The following is a 24,211-nucleotide window of genomic DNA, read 5'->3' as shown; positions in this document are numbered from 1 at the left end:
TTCTTACCAGCCACTTGTTTGGCTCTGTGGTGGTACAAAAAGAAACACAATGGCACTCTGCATCTCTAGTTTCACCAGCACCGCACATATGGTTTTTGGCTTTTGGATCTGGCACTAACAGATCACTGAAACGTGACAGGATCTTGGGGAAACTGGTGCACAGTACGTAAAGAAACAGGAAAAGAACTGCACACAGCCTTACAACTGGAAACTCTAGTGATAAGTTACCACTGTGAAAGGAAAATGCCCAGAGGTTATAGGAATTCTAACTGTAGAACACTGAAAGTACAACAATGTGTGTTACAAAGTCTCTGGCTGGAAGAGGCAAAACTTACAGTCAATACAACGAAACTACTTTCAAGGTACATATTTGTATATATATACCTTCAAATCCTATGTACTGGCAGAGCAGAAAGGAGTCTAATGACAGACTAGTGATTGTGTCATTAAAGGCTACAGTTGCACAGACCTGGTATTTATTTGTTGATTTCTGGAATTCTCTAAATCAGAGTGCTTGACTTTGAAATCTGAGAAGTGTGTTCCTCCATGGTCACTTTAATACTTTTTTTTTTTTTAAGGCAAAAAAAGGACTTGTCTAAAGTCTGAACTTTGCATTGATTTGTTGCTGTTCAAACATGATATAAGAGAGCAGTCAATCTATTTGTCTAAACAAGTGACTAGTTGACATTAGCATAACACCCCACCTGCACCCATGTGCTTCTGACTTGCAGATAAACTCCAAGCCAACAATATCATCAGCATTGGATCTGCTGATTTTTGCAAAAAGCCAGCTCACATCTGAATACGTACAGTTGTCTGTTTAATGGCAGTACAGAAAAAACAACAAACATCACTGCACGACAATATAAAATAACGACCAATATCCAGACTAGAGCTATTCCTGTGCTGCAGAAATTAATCCAGCAGCTTCCAAGGCATCACAATGTGCACTCTGTGCAGTGCAGTAGGTAAGATGGTTCCAATTGCCTGGTTAAAGTGCAAACAGCTCACGAGGCAGTCATTTACAAGGCAGGACTGCAGTGCACTAAGTGAGCACAGGACAGTTAATGTCACCCCCCGCTGCTTTTTTTAATACTTCTGTCAGCTCAGTAACACAGTGACTGCTGCTGGAAAAAACATGCCTAGCGTTTCTGACAGCTTCCTGTGGAGTTACATGGAGAAGAGACAGCCTAAAGGCGCAAAATGAGATCAGCACACGGAAAACATGCTTCACATTTTCATGCCTGTCTCTTTCTGTTGGGGAGAGGTACGTGGGGGCAGGGAAGAGGAGCAGGAGAATGAATTATGTTGCATAGATAGACAATGTACCAACAGATCCAGTAACATAAGGAAGCCATCACACTGGAGAGCACCAATATAACTCCTGGCAGAATGCCACAAAAATTCAGCTATGATATTGAGACAAAAATAAAATAACTATTTCTGTATCTAGGTGCAAGCGTCACACAGCACTGTAACAGCTGAGTGAGTCTAACCACCAGCTCTCACTATGGGATGCTAACTCCTGAGGCAATTTGCCACTGGAAGTAAGAGGTACACAGTAGAAGAGAGAATGAAGTCAGCTCTGCTCTTTGTGACAAAATTTCTCACAATTCTGGGGAAAATAGCTTTGTGCAGCATATATCCAACATCAAAGATTTGGCCTGAAGACACCATTGTGGCAACTATGCCAAAAGTGGAGGGCAGGTTGCTAGGTCTCTAAGGCCTCAGGGGGGTAGAATCTGTCCAGTATTCAGGAGAAGGTGTAGAAGAAAAAGGTGTGTGAAGGGACAAAGAAAACATTTACTAGTATTCAGCAGAAAGTGATTATAAACATCAGTGAACTAGCATCTATACAAAACTGGCATATCTTTACAGGGATGATAAATTGGATCCAGACACTGCTCTGGGCTTGAGCAAAGATAGCGAAGTCGAACAGAAATCTCAGGTTTGCACAGTTTACCATGTCTCAGGCAAATTGAGACACTATTTTCTCCTAGGTACCCGAATACCTTTGTCACATGCCTGAAATCTTTGTTTACTTGACAGAATTAGTGTTAAAAGCTCTTCAAGAATAGGTTTATGTAAGAGTTTTGTACAGTGGCTGGGAAATTGCAAGTGCTCTAAATCAACATATACTGATGTTTACTCTAGTGTAGACTGAGTTCACCTGAACCAAAAACTGAAGGTAGGCCTTCACATCCAATTCACCCTCTGTAATACCAACTCAGAACATTTTCTAGCCCATCTTTACTACCTTTTCATTCTCTGCAAACTCCTGCAGTATAATTTGTCTCTCCACACACAGTTCCAAGAAGTCTTCTGAATGGAAACTTTCATGCAGAGCAGGGAAGAATGTTAGCTGGTTACAGTCCAATCCTTTCTCATCCCTCTCCTTTTCTGCTCCATTTAACATCAGATCTCCTATATCAGTAAGAAAGAGATTGCAGTTTTAGTGGCAGTCGGATGACAGCAAAAGCACTGGCAATTTAGACATTTGCGCAATCTGTTCTACCTTGGGAAATTGCAGTGTTTATCTGCCAAAAGACAACAAAAAAAGTCAAGAAGTGTGTGACTGCTAAAGTGTGATACACATTTCAACTAAAACCAGGTCCGCACTCATCATGATTCAGGAAATTCCTGAAATTACTGAAAATTCTAACATTATTCAACAATAAGACGACCCAACAACAAGATTCAAAAATTATATATGATAGCCCCTTATACTCAACAGGGTATACAAGAAGCTTGACTTGCAGCAATCATAGCAGTGGCTGAAATCCACAGCCTTAAGACTGAGCTGACATTTCTGAACACAGAGTTCCCTCTCAGTTTTCTCCACCTCTAAAAAAATTATCAGCTTCTGTACTGTATTTCACAAGTCTGTTCTTTTTTAAATTATTTTAATATCTCATGTAACAGAAAACCCGGCCTGGAAAAATGAAATATGTTGGCAACCGTCATATTTTGAAAAGCCTGGTTCTATTTTGAACACAAAAACAATTTTAGAAGCTATTTTTTTTTGGCAATTTCTCCATCGTTCTGTCCTCATCTTTGGAAAGTCAAATTTCCTTTACCACTTCCCTAAGCCATTTATCACCTGGTTTTAAAACTATTTTAGAAGTAGAACTGAAGTATCTACAAAATCAGGGGAACAGCTACACACTTTTCCTTCTGAGGTTAAGCCATTGGGAACTTCTCAGATACGCAGGAAAGCAAAAAAGCCTTCATTTCTATTTAGCATTTTTGCTTTCAGACCTTTCTGGTGGCAACATAAAGAAATGAAATGTTTATATACTGCCAAAAAAAAAATTGTACCAGTGCTTTTTAGCCCAGAACACTATTTTTCCCAAGACTAAATTCTAAATCAGAGCTCCACCTCCATCTCCAGCTCTCTTTGTGGCTACCAACTACCACAATGTAATTTAGCCCTAAGTGGTTACCTGAATCCACTTCAGCAGTAGAGGTTGTTTCATTTCTGTTTGCTAGGAGAACCTAAAAAGAGACTAGATATTACAACAGAATATGCTGTCAGGTAAACATAACTCAAAACCTCGCTGCAGAGCAAAACACAGATTTAGAACCATGTTGCAAGTAAGTGCCTTGGAAATTCAAATAAATGCATTTTAAAGAACCTAAAGGAAGAATTAGATGTAAGAATAAATGTCAACAATTAAGGAAAAGTATATTGCTTTTTCAAAGATGACCCTCCACGAGGCCTTTTATAGGATAAAATGATGCAGTTCAGTCTGCAGAAGACTGTCAGAATTATAACTTCAAATAAAAGCTGAAAATGCCTTTAAGATGGGAACCTCTTGACATTTTAATTGTTTCATCTTCTGATTGATAGAATTTGGCACTTAGACACTATGGAGACAGACAGTACTAAATGCCCAGCATATACAGTTCAATGCCTAGTTCAAACCATTTTAGCTTTTTTTTTTTTTTTTTTTTTTTTAAATCATCCACCAATTTTAGCAGCCTTAGCATGCTTAAAGACTCTGCTGGATACATTCCGAAATACTGTACCTTTGGGATATTGCAAGCAAAAAAATGTCCTAGGTTACACTCTCATTTATCTGGGAATATTTCACATCAGAAAAGATGGAAAATCATTCTGTGGCTGCTAAATACATTGCAATTGTTGTTACCGCCTCCTGGAAAAAGACCACTCATTGGATTCCATATGCATAGCAAAGCAAATTGGTAAATCAGGTGAGGAGAATCAGAGGAAAGAGGGAAATATAAATTAATCAGCAGTTGCTACAGAATTTGTGCACTTCCTGTAAAAGCTACCTCACTCTTCATGCGCATCACTGTTGCTCGGTTGCTTGCCTGCTGAATCCTTCTCCTCATTCGTGAAGGCCCTTCGTAACAATCAAGAATCCATCGTGGCTTTAAGGACTGTGAGGCAACTCCCCATGGTCCTCGTCCGTGGAAGAGCTGCTCCTCATGTACCATCCAGTCCTTAGCTGCTTTGCTGTAACCACACTGCAGCATCTGTAGGACAGAACCACTTTGTGTTATTGCTACGTGCTTCCTTCCTCCCGTTCGGTGACAGCACCACCCCAAATTCAGAGGGACCAATCTGCTGAATGGCATCACTGTAGGCTGCTACAGACCCAGCAAATTCAGGACCAGTTGATCACTGAAAAAGTACTGTAAGAAATGCTACTAGTCAGATACAGCAACAAATAAAAGAGTGTAGCAAACTTCAGTTTCATTAAGAATAGCTGTTTCCATTAGATTGCCAGCTCAGAAGCAGTGAGCCAGGAAGGCAGCATCACAGGACTTATTCACTCAATTTCTTTTCCTGGCCAATCTTCATGTGTAACAGCAACAAAACTACACTCAGTGAAAGCAAAGTCTGAAAGTCCCAGAAGTATATTGTGCTCCCGATAATTCTGGCATAAATCTAAACACATACTTCTGGAAAGAAGGTGAGGAAGAACATGAAAAATATTGCTATGTTTACCTGTACATGATTCCTGTACAAAGAGGCATACAGCTCCTGCCCAGTTCTTCGGTACCGTTCCATACAGGACACAAATCCCTAGGAAAAGAACATCAGAACATATGACAATATGTGGAGATGCAAGTAAACTGTGAGTGGCAGAAGCAGGAATTACTTACTATCTCTTTAACAAGAATAATTAGGGACTATGGCCTGTGTTTGTGAGCTTGACAGCTCTTCAGTCAGTATAGAGATGAGGCAAATATCTGCAAGTAAGCTGCACGCTTACTTCAGGAAGCTGAACACATCCATGATCTTAACAAGGGTCATTAGTGGAATTACTCAAGAAGGAGAATGAAAACATTACATGAAATTGTAAGGTTTCTTCTTTAGGAGCTGAAACAGTACTGCAAATAGTACAAAAGACAATTATCTGTTGTTGATATTCCAAGTGAGGTAACAATCCAAGATTTCTAATTATATGTCTGCTCCTTGCTGCATAAGCAGAAAGTGCAGACAAAGGAATGAGCCATGTCATCTTTCTGCAGACAGGAAACCAACTGGTCCTAAAAATATTTTTTATATTTAGGAGCCTGAGTCCAGTTGGCAACAAGTGATTTTCACTATAAATACACTACTTATTGGGAATGTGACACAGATCTCTCAGCTAGCTCTACAACTGGAAGATAGTAGAGCTGTGCTAGTGCAAAAAGGCACTCACAGTAACCGTCTGCTTCACTACACAGCCCTGATCTCCATCACCACCCAGGTATTTCTGAAAACACACATTCCAAAGCAGTCTGACAGAATTTCCTGGCCATCTTCCCTTCCAGAATGCACTAGACTAACAGAACAGTGAAGGTGCATCATCGCTCATGTATTTCATTTGTTATTTGAAAGAACTTCTCAAACTGAAGGTCTCTATTTAAGCACAAGACTGATGCACTGCTGTCAGGAGGTTACAAGCTATACTCTGGACTTCGCAGATAGATAGTTATATGGCTTTCTGCAAGATATGCAATTGCTTTAAATCTCTACCTCTCCAATCACGTAACAGAGAATAGAATACAAACCTCACAGAACTATACAGGTTAAGTGGTCCATTGTGGTGGGATTCTTAAACTCAGGGAACAGGGAAATGAAGTGAGTTGGATTATCTTCATATCTATTCCATCAAAACCTACATCTTTATAAATGTTGGATCACAAGATCCAACACTCACAGCAGAGACCTATACAGAACACAAACCAGAGAATTTCAAACCATACTTCCTATCTAAGCGTCCCTTCTGGAATGAAAAAAATTAAACTTAATAAAATGTATCATGGGCCAAACTAGTATCATCTGAATTGCAGCAAAATAAAACCTGGGGTATTTCCTGTTGTACTAATTCATCAAATTCCTGTTCTAAGTTTCACTCAAAGACAATCTTCCAAGCTTTGAAAATGCCAGGTCGGCGCTACTCTTTTTCCTAGCAACCTAGGAAATATTGGGTCCCAAGGACTTGAAACAAGAAGTGTTTGTTGTCATGGTATCCATTGCCTGATCAAAGACACACAGCACACTGAAAGACAGTATATACAGTTGAAGCACCAAGACGCTGCTGAGTAAGCTGCTGGCTTGTTTCACCTTATCTCATGAAGGCCACTAAAGAAACAGCTCAGAGTTTGACTTTAATAGACTCTCCTGCACTCATGAGATGTCTCTCCAGTGTTGTAAGAGACTTCTCTATGCCAACAAAGATTGTTGCTCCATCCATATCTCTCCTTGTTCAGTATCTTGCCCTGTGACTGCCAGTAAGTAGGTGCTGGGATGAGTTCATCATCTTATTGTTTTTAAGTAAAAAAAAACACCTCCTGTTTGACAGGGTATTCCCTAGAAAAATATTCTACCCTTTTACAACTACAGGCTGCCATGTCTGACAGAACCCATTCAGAGATTGTATAGGATAGGTTAGAGAGCCTCTTGTACCACTAGATGGGTTTCTAACAAAAGTAAAAGATTCAGATTGCTGTGAGTCACAGTCCAAGTCTAAACTGGCTGTGGAAATTCCATATCCTTACTACCTAAAGTCATGGATCAGATGGGTAACTTTTAAATGCATGGACTCTGTGCCATGCTGGCAGTGATTCCTCACAGCAAACTGTCTGACTGCTGCTTGCACTGTGCTATAATTAAGTTAACACACAAGGTCTATGTGGTGTGCCTATTACTGCTGGCTGCCAGCCAGGTCTGTACCCCTGCCGCGAAGTCACATTTATTGGTGTTTCCCTGCAGGAAGCTCCTGTTTTACACTAATGAAAGTCATTACATTTTTGTTTGTTTAAAGCATCATTAAACCTGTAATCACAGTTGTGGCCTCACAAAAGTATTCCATAATTCATATAAAACTCCCATAAAGGCTGACCTACTAAGCAACAGCATCTCTGTGCTGTTGAGCCAGGCTTGGTGCAGGAAGAGAGCAGAGACCCCAGTTTTTTGTGGACATAGGGTAAAAGCCATTCAGAGTAGATGAGCAATTCCTTCATGTATTAGCAGCCATTTCAGATACCCACAGGCTATTCAAGCAGAGCTGGAGCCCTACTGGCAGCTGTTTCAAAGTTGCACATAGCTTGTACTTCAGTCATGGTCATCGATCAGACCCCTTAGGTCAAAGCCCATGCTCCAAAGACTCTCACCGACTTTGCTGCCCCAGCCCCTGCTCTTTGGAACACATGTAGGGTTCTAAGAAGGAAAAACTTCTTGTCACATGAGGCCAGTAGAAAACCACTCTGACTTCCAAATTAATAATAACTAGACATCTTTAACCAGATGAACACATCTCCAGTGATCACCTCTGAAAGAAAACTATCTGGTTATAAAAATGAACAGCTAACAAAATTGGAGATCACTGTTACTAGGAAAAGAAACAAAAACCAACTTTAAAATATATCCAATAAACTACAGCACATAGACTAGGCTGTCATTCAGTGTTTGTTCAAAACAATTAAAATATATAGCAATGATTGATGAGTGATTATTTGCCATAGCTTCCTAATGAATAAGCAGCTTCTGTTTTAAAGACAACTGAAATCATACATTACAGGTGGCTACCCCTTAAAATGACAACTCTACACAGCAGATTTAATGCAACAGTGCCACAGTTTAATATTTATTTTGAACAAAAAGAGAGGTACTGGCTTTGGTAATTGTTAGTACTGTGTGACATAATAAGGTTTGTGTTTTCTATATGGAAAAGCAAATCTGAAGGAGGGAAACATGACCAGTATGCTAAGGAAGATCAGACCTAAAGGCCATGCTTAGGGTGGTATCATGCTTTAAGTCTTCCTTATAGCAACTCCTCTACTTTGCAGCCCTAGGCACGTACACTGAAGTACAATCAGGTCATCTTGCTGCCTCACATTCTCCAGATATACAAACAGCTTGAAAAGATTATGGAATTTACAAGCTCTCTCTCTCTCAAAAAACAAACAAACAAAAAAAAAAACAACACCACTACCACCACAACAAAACAGGCAACAAGAAAACCACAACACAACCACCAAATGAACAACTGGAAGCCAAAGCCATTTTTCCTCCTCTTGCAGCATGGAGACATCATACAAATAAAAACAAAAATAATTAGCGTTGAGAAACAGTATAACCAACAGGGAGAAAAATGCTGGAAAAGAGAAAATTATCATCCTAAAAATGTCCAGTGAGTAGTTTTCTATCATTTCTTTCAACAAAAACAACTGAAGGACATCATGCAATGAGAAATGGCTGGGAAAAAAAAAAACAAAAAACACAAAAACAATTGAGGTATGACTTCCAAATTAACAATTCTTTACTGAGCTTTAGAATATTTTATGTCTATACTTTCTTTTATTATTTTCATAGGTGAACTGCCTACATTATTAGTGTGTGTATGTATGCATACATACACACACACATATCACTTAACACTGCTGCAGTCCATCAGTATTCAGGCTTTCCATAATAAACTCAAAAAGCATGATGCAGATTCCATATATGCCACAATTCATTCTTAAAAAAAAAGAAAAAAAAATTACATCATAGGAGTTCCATGCTTTGAGGCTTTCTTTTGTGAATTACAGGCTGATTCATCACAGAACACAAAGGTACAAAAAAAAGTATGGAACAATCCTCTTAATAAATAAAGTAATGGAGGTCTCCAGGTAAGAATCTATTCAGTGATATTATCAGACTGTGCAAGAGCAGAACAGTCAAAATATTAACAAAATTGCACAATTTTTTTTACATATGACTTTTCTGCTACTAAAGTGAGGCACAGATGTCACTGTAAATCCAAGCATTAAGATATAAATATGGTATGTAACAAATGCCTGGAAACCTTAGATGTGACAGTTAAGCAGGCTTAAAACCTCTATGGGCAATGATTGTTAAAGCCAGTATACAGAAAACAAGCATCATTAGAAAGGCAAAAAACACATGAAATTATTGCAAGTTTAATGTTTCAACCATTCATCCCATCTTGAATCAGAGAAATACATTTTTAATGACACAGAACTCAAAGAAATGTGATTTTATAAAGTTCAGTTTTACTTCAGTCAACTGTAGCCATATCTAAAGCCAGTAATTGTTTTAACAGAAAATTCCTGAAATGCTATTATATAGCTACAGAGCTAGATTGGCAACAACTAAGTTTTGAAGCTAAACTCTTCCAAAATACAAATGCTATCTTGTAGTATTCACTTCATTTCTCATACTCATCCTTTTTCCACTAATCTAACCAGAACTTCTTCCCCTTCACCAAAAATACACAACTAAATCTGAATACTTCTGGACTTTTCCTGCTAGATCACAGAAAATAAATCAGCCTTAGAAGCAGAGGATTCCAGTTAGCATCCAGAGCATTACCGAGAAGCATCCAAGTGTCACAATTAATTACTAAAGCCAGCTGAAGTCTTCAGTTCACTGGCTCTTTGGGACTCAGCTACAGAAGACAAAGGCCTTTCCAACGAAAGCTAAGTCAAGCAACACTTCTACATCTAACATGGTGAATCAGAGGCCAGATATCCGAAGCAAACAAACCACCCATCCTGTGACTCAACTATTTTCAAGGAACAGACCATGCACTGGGAAGTGAGTAGGTTAACTACTTAAGAAGAGAATTTGTTGCTACATCAGGTAGCAAGCATTATACTAAGGCAAATGTTTTTCTTAGCAGATCAAAGAGTAGCTTGTCCTAGTCCTTGGCACATACTCTTCACACTGAGGACTGTTTGCACTCTTTTGAATCACAAAATTGTTATTGCCATGTGGATTTTATTGTTACTTTGCCAAAATTCATTTAGCTTTTCAACAGACTGTAGTTCCAGCAGTTAAGAGTGGCATGTGAGCTTCATGCCTCAACCCGCTAGGAGGCTAATGCACACTGCCAACTGCTCCTAAGGATCATGGACGGATTCCTGGCATCGCCAGTTGGTTGGGGAATAGCAAACTTAATGAGAAAAACCTCCGTATTTCAGTGCACCATAAACATACCCACACATGAGTGATGAGTTTCAAGAGGATAAACCCAAACTACAGGGTACACGTGATGAGATTCCTACACTTTATCATCAGTTACACTTTGGCAGCACAGAGACTGCCCTACTTCTATAGCAACTATGTGTAGTATGTATACAAGTGTGCACACACATACCTTTTCAACAGCTGATACTACTGAAGATATGAATTCCTGTCAGAACAGTTAAAAGTTACTTCCTAATAGCAAAAAAGCACAATGTAAGGTGTTCTTTATTCCTGTCTTTGAGAATACCTTCTGTGACTTAGAGATAATTCACTCAACCTCTTGAGCACAGTTTCCCTCCTGTTACAGAAGAGGTAGTGAGCACTGAAAGGCGAGGCTTCAGCAATACTGCAACACTAGTATAGGCTTAGTTCAGGGTCCAGAACACAAAGAAACCTCTTTCGCCTAACTTCCAAAATTATCTGTTTTATAAAATGGCACATAAATAAAGGTGATATGATAATTCTATAGCTTTTTACTGCCTGCAGAACAATCCTGTATTCCACATGATACTCTGCAACAGAAAGTGTGAATGGAGCACAGACAAGTGCAACAAAGCTTTATCTTTAACTTGGCTAACAAGGGCAAGAAGAACATGGAGTGATGGCACAGGTAGGAAACCTATGCCCTCATTCAGGAGAAACATTTAAGATCATATTTAAGATCATCCTGCAGAGAGTTCTAGGACCTCTGCTGATTTCCAGTTCTTCTCTTGCATGTACCACCACCCAGTTACACTCTCAGCTCTTTCCAAACCCTGCTCTGATAGAAACTTAATATTCTCACTACCTGAACTCCTATGTATACTTTATACTACTGCCTGCATATAAACTCGTAACTCGTGGAAAAGTTGGTCATAATTCTTCTCCTTTTAAAGATTTTCAATAAAAAAATAAAATGATTTAGAAATCCCTGTGTAAAGCAATTTAAATCAAATAATTCTCCTGAAATTATTATGAAACGTTGCATCAAAACTCCTGAAGAAAATGGATGCCTTTGAACCAAGAAATATAGAAAATGATTTTTCTTTCCATATATTCAGCAGAGAAAAAAAATAATTCTGTCTCAATGCCTAGCATCTGTTTCTAGGGCTTCTCTGTACCAAAATAAAAAACTTTTTTTCATCCACATTCACACCATTCAATTGGCACGATCTCTGTTATGTGAAAATAAAACTCTGCATCCAGCAGCTCTTGAAAGGTGAGATTTCAATGCTACCAGCTTTAGGCATTAATCTCCTTGGGCTGAAATTCCATATCCACGCTTAAACTTGAACCAGATGAGCTTGAAAGGAAAAATAAAATCAAAATAGGAATAAAAAGATGAAGGAAACAACAACAAAATTTTTTCACGTATGTGTAATTAAATTAAGGAACTTGGGACTTCACCGTCATAGGACAACAGTGTAAAAAACATTGAAAAATTCCCTTGGAATAGTTGCCAGTAAGAAGTTTTGGAAGGGTAATGGATCTTGTGTTACAGGTTTTAGATGAACTGTAGCTGCTATAAATCAAGAAAGGAAAAATGTTTCTAGGATAGATTCCCTACTGTGAATTGTGCTGTGACACACCACCTCCTGTAGCAATTGCTGTTGGCTTTTTAGGGGGAAGGACTGCGGGGGAGACAGCCTAATGATTTGTATTCACCATTATACTATCTTTATATTCTGACTTCTCTATTAAATAGTGGAAATTAGTTCCAAATATTCCAGAAATTTCTATGATTTGTATTACATAAAATTACATAGCCCTGTATTTTTTGTTTTCATTCAGCTGTTGTCTAACCTGTTGACCTCTTGGGATATTTCTTTATGATTTTCAAAGTATTTGAAATTGATAAATGAACAGTACATCAAATAACTGCTTAAAAGGACATAAAAAATTCTTTGTTCAAAGTTAAAGAAACTTTTCCAGCTTGCTGCAGCATACTGTAATTTAGCTTTGAGCCAGTTATTAAACAAGACAATAATATTATAATGGAAATTGTTTAATATACATCATTAATAGCAAAGTGCCTGCTTTCACTGAACTAAAAATGTGTGCTATGAGCAGTTTGAAATGAATATTTGATTCCAATCTTCCCTTGTGCATTTAATGACATGCTAATTTACATTTTAATTACTTCCTAAGAAATCAAAGCATTTGTTGACAGTAGAACATAATGTCAACTTCACAGTGCACTGTTGGTAGATGGTTAATGAACTTAATTAGATAATTAGTGATGTTAATTATCCTTCTATTATGAAGACAAAAATGTTACACAAGTAATGCACTTTTCTAAGAAATACCATTATGTATGCTTGTTTTAACTCAGTTAACTTGAAAAGCTAGTAGAAGACTAACAGAGTGACTGAAAAGAAAAATATTTGCTTAAATAATAATTGTGATTATGTTTCAGAATTTTTTTAAAATTTTTATTTCACCTACCATGAACTGTTAAGTGTGCCCCTCCCTGTATCCATCTATTACACATACATTTTTAAGTTCATTTTGTCCAATCCCTCTCTGTTCTTCACTACTCCTACTACAGTCATTTAATGAAGGAGGCTGTAACAATACAGGAAAAAAGCAGCTAGTGTTGGAAGGCACTGACCCACTACAGGCAGCTGAACAAAATGACGAGCTTTACATTTTGGATGATTGTGGCCAAGTCCCTAAGTTCACATCCATCACATGGAGATAACGTTTCTTTCTCACAGATACCAAAAAAGTCACTGGCAGCATGTTGAGTGTTAATATTCACGTTATGTGCAGGGGCCCAACTATTCTCTGCCCCAGCAAAAGTCTGGAGATGCACATCAGCCTTCCAGTTCAACATTAAACATTTCTGTCTAAAACTACCCTCTGAAATACAGATATCTGCACACGAATGTGTGGCCCAATAGTTTGCGAATGATCTAAGAATTTTAGCTTCTAACAGGTAATTTCTCCACATTCCTTTGTACGTAATGCAAAAATCAGTATACGTACAGCAGCCAAAACTGGGAAACAACATGAACAGCCAGGAGAGAATGAAGGCCTCAGTCTTTTTTGATGGACTCATGGAGGGGTGGAGGGAGAAAGCCAGGCAGGACTAATTCTGTATTTGTGATGTAGTTGTGATTTGTTCCAGATAAGTCAGTCAGTCTCGACACTGTACAAAACAAGTTAAAACCCTCCTGTACAGTTTGTAAGTGCTAAAGAAGCACCTGCCTTTATCCAGTGGTTTGTTCTAAATCCAAGCAAATGTTACTACTGCTTCATGTTCTTTAATCTGACTCCTTATTGAATGCAAATAACAACTCGCTAATCAACACCTTCTTCCTCTCTGTACTGTGCAAAGCTTTCAAATTTTGACTGGCTTTCTACACCATTCTCAAATTCACAAATATTTTTCTCACTTAAGAACAACAGTGTTTAGCTCTCAGTAAATATATTCCATCTAGAGTACTGCGTCCAGTTGGAGGATCCTCAGTAGAAGAAACAGATGGAGATGCAGGATGGAGTCCTGCAAAGGATCACTAACACAAGCAAGGGTTTGAGCTTCTCTTACATGAGGAACAATAGGGAGAGCTGAGACTATGTTGTCTAGAAAAGAGAAGGTTCAAGGGATTCTCAATATGTATAAAATGTCTAATAGTGCAGATGCATATCTGAAGGCTAGGCTGTAAACAAAAAGGCAGTGCTTTAAGTGGCACCCAGTGACAGGATAATGGGCACAAACAAATGGATGTGCCATTTGGACATCAAGAAACACTTTCTTATTGTGAATGTGACTGAGCACTGAGGTTGCCAGAGTGCTTGTGGAATTCAAGTCCTTGGAGACACTCAGAAACTATCTGGACATGGTCCCAGCCAATCTGCTCTGGGTGACGCTGTTTGACTAGCAGATATGAACAAGATGACCTCCAGGGATACCTTCCAACTTCAGCCTTTATATGATCATTACCTTTTTCCTTCAACAGATGCATATAATATAAGAGGCCATAATATAACACCGAATCAAGTTCCAAGTGTTCTTTGACATTATTTACATATTTTCCATTACAGACATTTTGACACTAAATTAATAAGAGACTATTTTCATCTATCAATCCCTAGTTGTAACCTATAGTCATTTCTATACTGGTACAGCAATGTAGAGACACTCTGCAAGTCCAAAAAACTTAATCCAGAATACAATTAAATTAAATATGCGGAAGCTTATAAATCGCATTTGATGGGAATCTCATTTACTTTAAATGTAATTGGTGCTCTCAGCTTATTTTGATACAGAGAAACCCATATTTTATTTTCTTATGAAGAAAAGGTCTATGGAAAACCATATTTTCTTCTCCTTAAATTTTTATCTCTGAAAAGCGTAGCAATCTTTTTCAAATATTGGCTGGAGGGAGAAGTAGAGAGAGGGAGAGTGGAGAACAATATTTGGAACTGTAGCTTTGCATCTCAATGAGAGGAACAATTTATCAGAGCTACGGAGCTGTCAGTCCTTGACATGATAAGGAATAACATCAGATGAGTAATGTTTCCTTCAGACCCAGCTCCTTTAATTACAAGCCGCTTCCTTGCAGAAGAGAGACAGAAGATGCAGAAACACCAATTTCATGCACTTGTGCCTGAATAATGTCTCTGTGCTGCCTTTTCCAGATGGCAACCTTTTCACTGGAGGAACTAATGATGTGGGCATATTTAGGGAAAAACCAATAACGGAGTCTTTAACCTTCAACAGCAGAAAGCATGTTGTACAAAATGTTCCTTGGGATACATTTACAAATATCAATTACATTGCTCACTGAGGTGTAATCAGCTGTAATAATCAAAATTAATTTTAAAAAATAATTAAACAGACCCCAGGGCAAATAGTCGATGCTCTTGCAGTATGACATCACAGTCTACATATGTACCTGCGAAGAACTTGCTCACTCTAAGCAGCAACATGATTTTAAGGAATGAGAAGGATGCTGTGGCATACTGAAAAAAAGACTGCTGCTCAGCAAGGCACTATCATCAGGCACATTACTTGGGTATCATAGCCTCTCATCAATACACCTGAAATGAAGCAGTGATCACTGGAGATAAAGCTTCAGCCTGCTGCAACTTGAGCTAGAGGATTCAAACTCCTTTAGCTGGTGCTGTAGCAGACAGTCTCTTCAACAGAAGAAAAGACCTTGATATGTTCTGCACTGCATTAAGATGAGAATGCCAAATTCTAAGGTGATCCACTGAAACAGCTCTGAATAGTTTGTTAATGCAGTGCTTCCCCACCCCATAGCTACTCTAGCCCCAGCACATACAGCTAACTGGTTTTCTAGACAATCACCTAGCAAAAAAACACAGAAATGTCTCTCTCTCCATGTGCAAAGGAAAAGCTTACAGATGGAAAAGCAAGTCCAGCTGCACCACTTCTGCTATGGAATAAAGAACATAGAGGTTGGCAATAGAAATGCTGCGTACACTCCAGACCCACCTTTGCTTTATATATGCTCTCCTTATCTCTTGACACAAAACTAAGATTTGGATCTATAATCTTCAACATTAGGTAAGAAATGAGAGAACAGTACATTTTTTTCTGTGATCTTTTCTTCTAATGTCTTCAATGTCTTAAGGACAAGTTTTACATAGTAGTCAAAAGCAACATCATTAACACATTATATGTTAAGGCTGCCTAAGTTCTTTAGATCAATGACCATATTAATAGCCATGGCTTGATACTATTATAGCATTACAAATAATATATCCCTGGCTATCATAACTTCTTACATATCACACTTAGTAAAACCTAAATTCTTATAGTACTTCATTTTATAGCTAGCAGTGTAGGATTCACCAAGACTCATACAAAAGACTACAGCAGGTAAATGAAGCATTATATAGTGTTATAGCCTAGAAACACAAATACCAGGTTCCCACTCATAAGTGGGGCAAATCTTTCTGGATCAACCATTCTCACACTTCACTCTCTCTCTCATAATAAAAATCAATATTGCCAACATAAGTAGCTCATGAAGGGAGATCTCAGTGACTCCTGGTCTTTAGTTTGTTACCTGGCTATTCTGTTTTCTACTCTTCCCACCATAAAAATACATTATTCCCTTTCACTTTTTTTTTGTCTTGCTTTTTAAACTCACTTATTTATAAAGCTTATAAAGTTTTTGAACATCAGAGTTAGATTTAAAATTACAGATATTATTATGCCTCAGTTACTTAAAAGCACTACAGAACTAACAGACAAGCAGGATTTAAGTCGCTAAATGGGAGGTACATGAAAGAATATGAAAAGCATATGGATGATGTATGGGAACTGCTGAATCACAGCCTGAACCTCTGATTGATCACCTGAGGCGAGCAATGAGTCAGCCACAGGAGCACAGGTGAAGGCAATTCTCCTGTACTGCAGGAAGAGGTGGAGCCTGGCTCCACCTCTCCTACACCCATTTAAGAGCTGACTACCAGTGGGGAAGGATCTCTTCTGGACACCCACTGTGCTGGAGTTTCATAAGTGAGCCCAGGGTACAGGTAAGCATCCTATCTATTCTTTTTGTTATTATAATCTGCTTTGCCTAACTCTCCTGTTTATTTCATAATTATAACATCTTAGTATTCATTGATTATACAGATGACCAGAAACACTATTAACAAATCCAGGTGGGAGCATTATAGGCACAACTTCTGAACTTCCTTTTCTATAGAGGCATGAATTCCTAAATGCTGGACATGCATAAAGTTCTTCCAGCAAAAATAGCTACACATCATACAAAACAACGTTTCTAGGATAAATCATGTTTTCTTACCCTATGTGAACTACATAATCATTCCATACATGGGCAGATGATCTGTTAGTCTAAAGCTATTTCACAGTATGTCAGTGCTGCTCTGACTGATCTAACAAACTCTAGATGAGTAGGGTCTAGGATCTAAATGATTAGGGTCATGTAGATACCTCTGTCCAGTCCCCATGAAGGCTCCCAATGCTACTGGGAAAACAGAGTCCCAACATTGCTTATTAAGTTAAGCTCTAGCCCTTCTCCCACCTCACTCACTGAAAGGCAAACCTGAAGTAAAGCTTCCTGGCAACTGATATCCAGGAGGTCAGAAAAAATTACTCAATTGTCTTTTCTCATTCTTGAATGTTAAGAAAGCAACTTTAGTAGCAACGGGTGTCTTATTTCCAAAGGAACATTTCAAGAGACATACCCAGAAGCCTTCCAAATCCAGACAAATTCTCCAGAACCATGCCAGAGAAAAAGCAGAGGCAGAAAGACAAAAAGCAGATGTTACCTCAGATTTGCATGTCACTTCCTTTGTATTTCGGCTAGGCATCAATCTCATAGCTGAAGAGAGGCTTTCACTCCAGGAATTATGCTTGCTTTGAGACAGGCCTAGTACTGACTTATTCTGGAGAACTCTCTTTTCAGATGCTGTCAGCCCAAAAAGAAAAAGTTGAAGTTGAGCTTTTGGGAAGGTCATGTATAATGTATCATCTTACACTAGTGAACACCTTTTACTGCAAGGACATTGAAAGCCTATATTTAAAAGCCTTACTGAGGTTTGCAATAGAAAATTGTTATTGAGATGACTTTTCACCCAAATACCTCCCCCCCCATTAAACTGTTAAATTAAATGGGATACAATTGTCAAAGAACATCTTTCTTGCAGGACAACATAGAAAACAGTCACAGTAGTGAATTACTGAAAATGAGATGAGTACAGCCAAGGAATCAGCAGTTTTACATTATGTGCTGTATTCACTGCAATACCTTTGCTTGCTAAAGTGAGCATTACATAAAAAAGTAGATACCTAGGAAATTTTGCCAAGCCTTTGCCATGATTTCTTCCCATAAAGGAGTGATCTCAGTTATCTTTATGTCCCTTTCTCTGTCACTTCCTTTTACAGAGAGATCCATGTTGTAAGTGTCCTCCAGTGCCTGCCGCCTCTGTGAGATGAGCTGCTTCCAGATGATTTCTATTGTTCTCAGAATCTCCTGATGAACTAATTCAATAATATGAATGAAGAATCAATTTATCAGTAGCACATCAAGCAAAAATATCAGTGTTGGAAAAACACTGCTGGAGTCTGTAAAGTTGTTCATTCTATTCACTGCTTCCACGCATTTAAAGCCAGACTATTTAGTCTAATACACAAAAAACACATCTCAGCTGCTTGAGTGAAATGAGTAAGAGCTACAGATGATTCTTTCTGGTTCCTCTCTCAGAAAACTTCTCATCAGAAGTTTGATCTTATCGCATGGAGTCCTAAAGCACCTAAATGTGATTCCTCAAGTGTCAGAGATAGTGGGAGGAAACAATCCAAATGTGCCAGGTCATTAAACAATCTGATACAGCAGCAGGAGCTGTAAAAGGAAGTGTTGAGCTGTTCTGCTGTCTTTTGTTGCAAATCAGACCAATTTGGAGTATCCCTCTGCAGTAAGTTTCAACTGACAGCCTCCTCAGTGAATCATGCCCATATATTTTTCACTTTTTTCTCTAAAGAGCCACATGCTTCTTCCTATGTATAACAGATAATCTATATGCATTCTGAAAAAAAGAATCAGAACTATAACTAGCATGTAGCTGTGCACTGATAGCGGTAATGATCTGATGAAAAGATTGTCAAACATGCCTGTTATTCTCAAGGACATGGAATATGAATTTGGAATTAAAATATATTGCATAAAGAATCCTTTTCCACTATGTGATTTGCAGCTCCTATAAACTCTAAAGAGAGAATTCAGCAGTATGTGCACAAGCTTTATGGATAGCTGTCTAGGCCAGGCACTTTCCTACTCTGTAAGCTGAAGTCAGCATGTGTAATGAATTACCATCATCTGGAGTAGGCAGGCTGCCCATCTCTTCTTCACTGGGTGCAAGGAAAATTTGGTGATATGAAGCCAGTTTTGGTTTTGCATCCACCCCAAAACCTTCTGGGTAGCTATGGCAAAAGAAAAGGAGAGCATGTGAGGAAAGGAGACGTAGAACAATGAAAAAAGCTAGAGAGATTTCTACTCATCCTCTCCTATCTGACTCATGTAGCAGGTCAATATTCCCAGGCTCAATGGCTTACAATACTAATCAGATGACACTGCAGAATTTACAGGAAATGGAAACTAAAGGACAGCCAGTCTGGCTTTCCAAGTTACAGAGCTCTCATTAAGATCCTATAGATCATTATGTCCTACATATCCAGTCTTATCCCTGCAAATCCATGGTGTAGTTGTAACTACCATTTACCTCAGTTAGCCAAAGCACAGGACTGTTCTGAGGTAGCCAAAGCACATCCACCTCTTCTGCATCTCTCCTGAGCATCTTGTACGCAACCTCTTTGCTCTAAATTTCTTCGCTGGAGTTATCTCCCATTATGCAGTAAACACTGTGCTGCTATATCCTAGAGCTGATCTACTTATTCAGTTTACAAAAGCATTCAGCACATCGAAGCCACATACTTTAGCACCTTGTTACTAGTATCACGTATTATTACAGTTAAGAATATTCTGGCCCAAAAGAATTATAGTTGTTAGGATGTGGAGTGCCAGAATTTCAGTTGGTAAAGAACACCAGGAATTTCAGATAAGCAGTAATATTCAAAGTAAATGTAACAAACTTCTTAAAGCCACCAGACAACTCGTACATGGATCCAGAAATGCTACCAGTAGCTGGAGAATAAAAGATCACAACCCTTCTTAAAATCCATGCAAGTAAAATGGACCATCACAGAAATCTAAAGCAGTCTAACAAGAGACCCCAAATGGACAGGAAGTTCATGAACTGAGAAGACTAGAGATTGAAAGAATCAAGCAGGGAAGCATCACCTAGCATTTGCCCTGTTCTCATTCTTCTCTAAGAGCCAGAATTAGACAATTAGAAGTCACGACCACCTAGATCTTTGTTCTGACCTACTGAAGGCACTTGTAACATACTATATTATTTCAACTGTAAGCAGGCACCACCGCAAGATGTCCCCATCTGTACCCACTGCTATACATGATAGCACAGAGTTAAGTAGACATCACACTGAGACAAACATTTGTACCTGCCAGAATTCAGTTGGCAAAGGCAGTGCATTAGGCAGATAATGAAATTATTACTTGAGTTGTAAGTTGCAAAAATAATATCCCACTGCTCCTGTAGAACACTGAGAGCATTCAGGACATTAAACTGTTCTGGAAGTGACTGTTGTGGTCTGGACAGGCAGTAGAGGATGGCTCTGTTTAAACAGCTGTACATGGTACTGAGGAAAACATCCTTTTGAGAAATAGGGGCTTCTAAGACCTGTGAAAATAAAAAAAAAACAGTAGCGTACTTGGCTTGTTCAAAGAACTCCCATCACCAAGGATCCATTACTTTCACTTCTTTTAGTTGTTGTAAAGTTATTTCAGGAATATTTCCCCAGACCGTTGGTTAGGTACAAACTTAATCTTCTTGTAATTCTGTGGAAGTCACTTGAATTGTGGAAGAGTAATTTTTTTCTCATTCAGTAACACACATGTAGGCAACAGACAGTGGCACAGGGAGAAGAGCTAACGGTCTAGCTCTTGTTGTCATTTACAGCCACAATGAGCTCATGCAAGAAAACAGGAATAACAACAATAAGCAGATTGCAGCCATCTTCTTGAGAACTGTGGCATCACCACCACAAAGTGAAACAGAAAATGTTGACAGTGGTTTGAAAAAGTCTTACATGTGACTCACCCTTGTAATCTGCTTGGCTATGAAGAGCAGGATTTGCTTGGAGTCAGCAGCAAACATTTTGCTGTTCATTTTCTCAATCAGCTTCTGAGCAAAATAAGTAATGTTCATCATGGATACAGGTGCAGTTGATTCTGAAGAGCTATGAAGATCACTATTCCCTGGAGAGGATACAAGAGGGTGATTATCCCAAAAACATGCTGAGATGTTAAATATGTGAGATCTGAGACTATCAGAGCTGAGTCTTAACAGATTGATGTCAATTACTCAGAGGTGGGACATCTAAGAAAACTCTACATCTAGCAGAAAAAGTTAATTAGACTGGGAGGGACAGAATCAATCTCACTAAAACGCTATCATGAAGGACTGGTCCCACCAATGACTCAGCAAGTAGAGCAGCAACATCTAAGTTAACCAGGGCTGTTTCCAGAAGCACACAAGGTTTGTTATAAAACTATAGTAATTTATGCAATCTGGTCTGTGGCAGAATTAAATACACAAACCAGATTGTTGAATAGAGTCCTACATATTGTTTCCAAGCCTGCCTAATAGTTACAGCTAAATAACAAATGTCAGCTAACTAATGATCTGCATCTCACTCACTTCTTGATCTTGTTTTCTCTTCGCCTTGGCTGATAACATGGAAGACATCCATAGCAGAAAGCAAGACTTTTGTCTGAAAATGTTTCTTCTGCTCACTGGTGGCATCCTCTGGAGAAGCCTGTATAGTCACCATGTACACATTACTACAGCAGTAAAACACCCAGAAAGTTAAGACTCTGAAATACATTTTCAGCCTTTACTCAAAGGCCTTTGATTTCACTGGACCTTGTTTGGTAAAAGTTTTGCTCACAGTAATGAGAAGAGATTCCAAGTGAAGCAGCATAACCTGAGATGGCTTACATTGTCAAACATCTCTCTTAACACCCTAGGCACTGCTTTAGAAAGATAAGGAGAAAAACACCACAGAAAGAACAATAACTCTATTTCACTTCCATGCTTTAATCCTTGGTGAGGGTATATGAGAAGCTGATGCAAGGTGACAAGTTATCTTTGTCATCATATTCAGAGAACTGGCATACAAAAGCAAAACAGTAGTTCTCATAGAAAGCCTGTGAAAAGTGCATTCCTGGACAGTTAACAGACAACAGATGTAGCAGCAGACCCTCACACCCTATCTGGCAGAACAGAACATCTTACATAGGTCTACACTCTAACAGAGAGCCAGCACAATGCCCTTCTGCATACTGAGCACAAACAGTTTTGCACAAGGGTAGAACGGAGGCTCATAAAAAGCTACCAATGTGACCAAAGAACATGTGGTCCTCAAGAAATCTTGTTCTAAGTCCTCAGTGAATCTGGACTATTGACAATTAGCTGATTGAATCTTTCCAGTGCTCTAAGTGGTTGGAATTCATAACCAAGGTTCAATTGTTACAGATTTTATTCGTCTATTTTAAGAGAGAAGAAAGACAGATGATTTGGGGTTATTTGGGTACTGAAAAGAAATTGCCTGGGGAAAAAAAACAGTATACAGGAATGCTTCATGTAAAATTTTTGGTCTCAGAATTCAAGGGGTAGTTCTAATGATATGTAGGCATTACTAAGGAAAAGGGAAATTTTCCATGCCTTACTTTAACGTTAGGTTTTTCCTGAAAAATGCATTTGCTGTTGTCTAGAGGTAGCATTCTCTTAGTTCACATGAATGCAGAGTAGGTAAAAAAGAAGTCTCTTCCTTGCAATTAAGGTTGGAATTCCATTAAGTATGTTGTCCAGATCTGCCAGAAAGTTATGCATGCTAAGAGCTGTGATCCAGCCTTGTTCTGGGCTGCTGACATTTCTCACTGAACACACCTCTTCGTCACTCTTAGCCCTTCACTAGGCCACTAGCATGTTAATTGCCTTCTGTCCTTCCACCCCTAGCGCAAAGCAGAGCAGCAAAAAGGACTGAGGACTACAAAAGAAACCTCAAGAAGCAGCTCAAGTGGATGTCCTTGTTTGTTTGCTGGGATGTTGAGAAGACTGTCCACCAGGAGGATGTGCATGAAATCCCACACTTGTTTCTTGGCAGGATGTGGGAGGAGTGGGAGAGAAGAAGAATCAGTACAGCCTTTCCCTTCAGCAATTGCTGGACCATCAGGAGTCAAAAGACCTTCAGAACCTCCCTGGAAAATGCAGATGAACAAGAAAGGGATTTTAATTTATAGCCTTCTTTGAAACTTAATTTTCATAGCAACATATTTCTGAAGGGTTTGTGCTGCCTCCCATTCACATACCTTGAGTGGTCCAGAATGGAAGGCAACCACAGCCAGAGTTTTCAAGAAGTCAGGACAGTGCCACACTGGGTCCTGAGTATAACTGTGATAGATCAAGCACAGAAATTGTATAACATTCCCTGGATAGACAACCTCCCAGGAGACTTCTGCACCTGCAATGGGCTGAAGACAAACATGCATTTGGTCAAGGCAGCATTCCACACTCAGATAAAGCTTATCTTTGCTCCTTCACAGGTATTCCTAAGCAAACATCACCATCACAGGGAAGCCAGAAAAGGCAAATACCTAGCTCCCAGCTTGCAGACTGAAGATTTACCCAATCAAGATATGTAACCTTTCTTATCATGAAGAATGAGCAAAATGGGTGATGCTGGGAGTAAAACCCTAATCCCTATGTTCAGAATTCTTTAACATGAGCCTACCACATCAAATGTACATGCAAACATTTTGAAGTCCATGCTCACAATTAGGCTCAGAACTGCTATGAATCTCTAACACTCACGTAATTCATTATGCCATTCACCTTACATATTCCTTTCTACCAAAGTCTTACCTTGTCCACAATGACTCTAACCATTTCTAGCAGTAAAGCAGCTGCCTCTGCACACAACCCATTTTTGAGGACATTCTCTGTAACGTGCTGCTGCAAGATCCACTGCAACATAGAGTCAAGATCTCCCTAGATCAGGAAGACATTTAAGAAGGGATTGGATTTATGACACATCAAGAACAACACCTGCTCAAAGGAAAAAAAAATCACAAAAAAAACATCAATTCACATCTT

At 38.9% G+C, this 24,211-nt stretch overlaps 1 protein-coding gene across 5 annotated transcripts in view; it reads right to left on the bottom strand.

The window, feature by feature from the left end:
• The window catches only part of WDFY4 (WDFY family member 4), a 136,835-nt gene that overhangs the window by 48,944 nt on the left and 63,680 nt on the right, over positions 1-24,211 (bottom strand). For all 5 annotated transcript variants that reach the window (XM_090145167.1, XM_090145165.1, XM_031607713.2 and 2 more), the window contains 13 exons: positions 23,981-24,106; positions 23,428-23,589; positions 23,119-23,316; positions 21,755-21,872; positions 21,155-21,312; positions 20,496-20,734; positions 19,288-19,397; positions 18,267-18,458; positions 17,747-17,886; positions 4,976-5,053; positions 4,297-4,500; positions 3,444-3,495; positions 2,258-2,424 (listed from right to left, as the gene is read on the bottom strand). In XM_090145167.1, the coding sequence (XP_090001293.1) occupies positions 2,258-2,424; positions 3,444-3,495; positions 4,297-4,500; positions 4,976-5,053; positions 17,747-17,886; positions 18,267-18,458; positions 19,288-19,397; positions 20,496-20,734; positions 21,155-21,312; positions 21,755-21,872; positions 23,119-23,316; positions 23,428-23,589; positions 23,981-24,106 (1,944 nt within the window). The remainder of the gene's footprint in view (positions 1-2,257; positions 2,425-3,443; positions 3,496-4,296; positions 4,501-4,975; positions 5,054-17,746; positions 17,887-18,266; positions 18,459-19,287; positions 19,398-20,495; positions 20,735-21,154; positions 21,313-21,754; positions 21,873-23,118; positions 23,317-23,427; positions 23,590-23,980; positions 24,107-24,211) is intronic.

Source organism: Phasianus colchicus, chromosome 8 (genome assembly GCF_987193195.1).
Source record: "Phasianus colchicus chromosome 8, bPhaCol1.hap1.1, whole genome shotgun sequence".
Taxonomy (NCBI): Eukaryota; Metazoa; Chordata; class Aves; order Galliformes; family Phasianidae; genus Phasianus; species Phasianus colchicus.
Note: the sequence above shows the minus strand (reverse complement) of the source record. Positions and strands in the feature narration are given on the sequence as shown.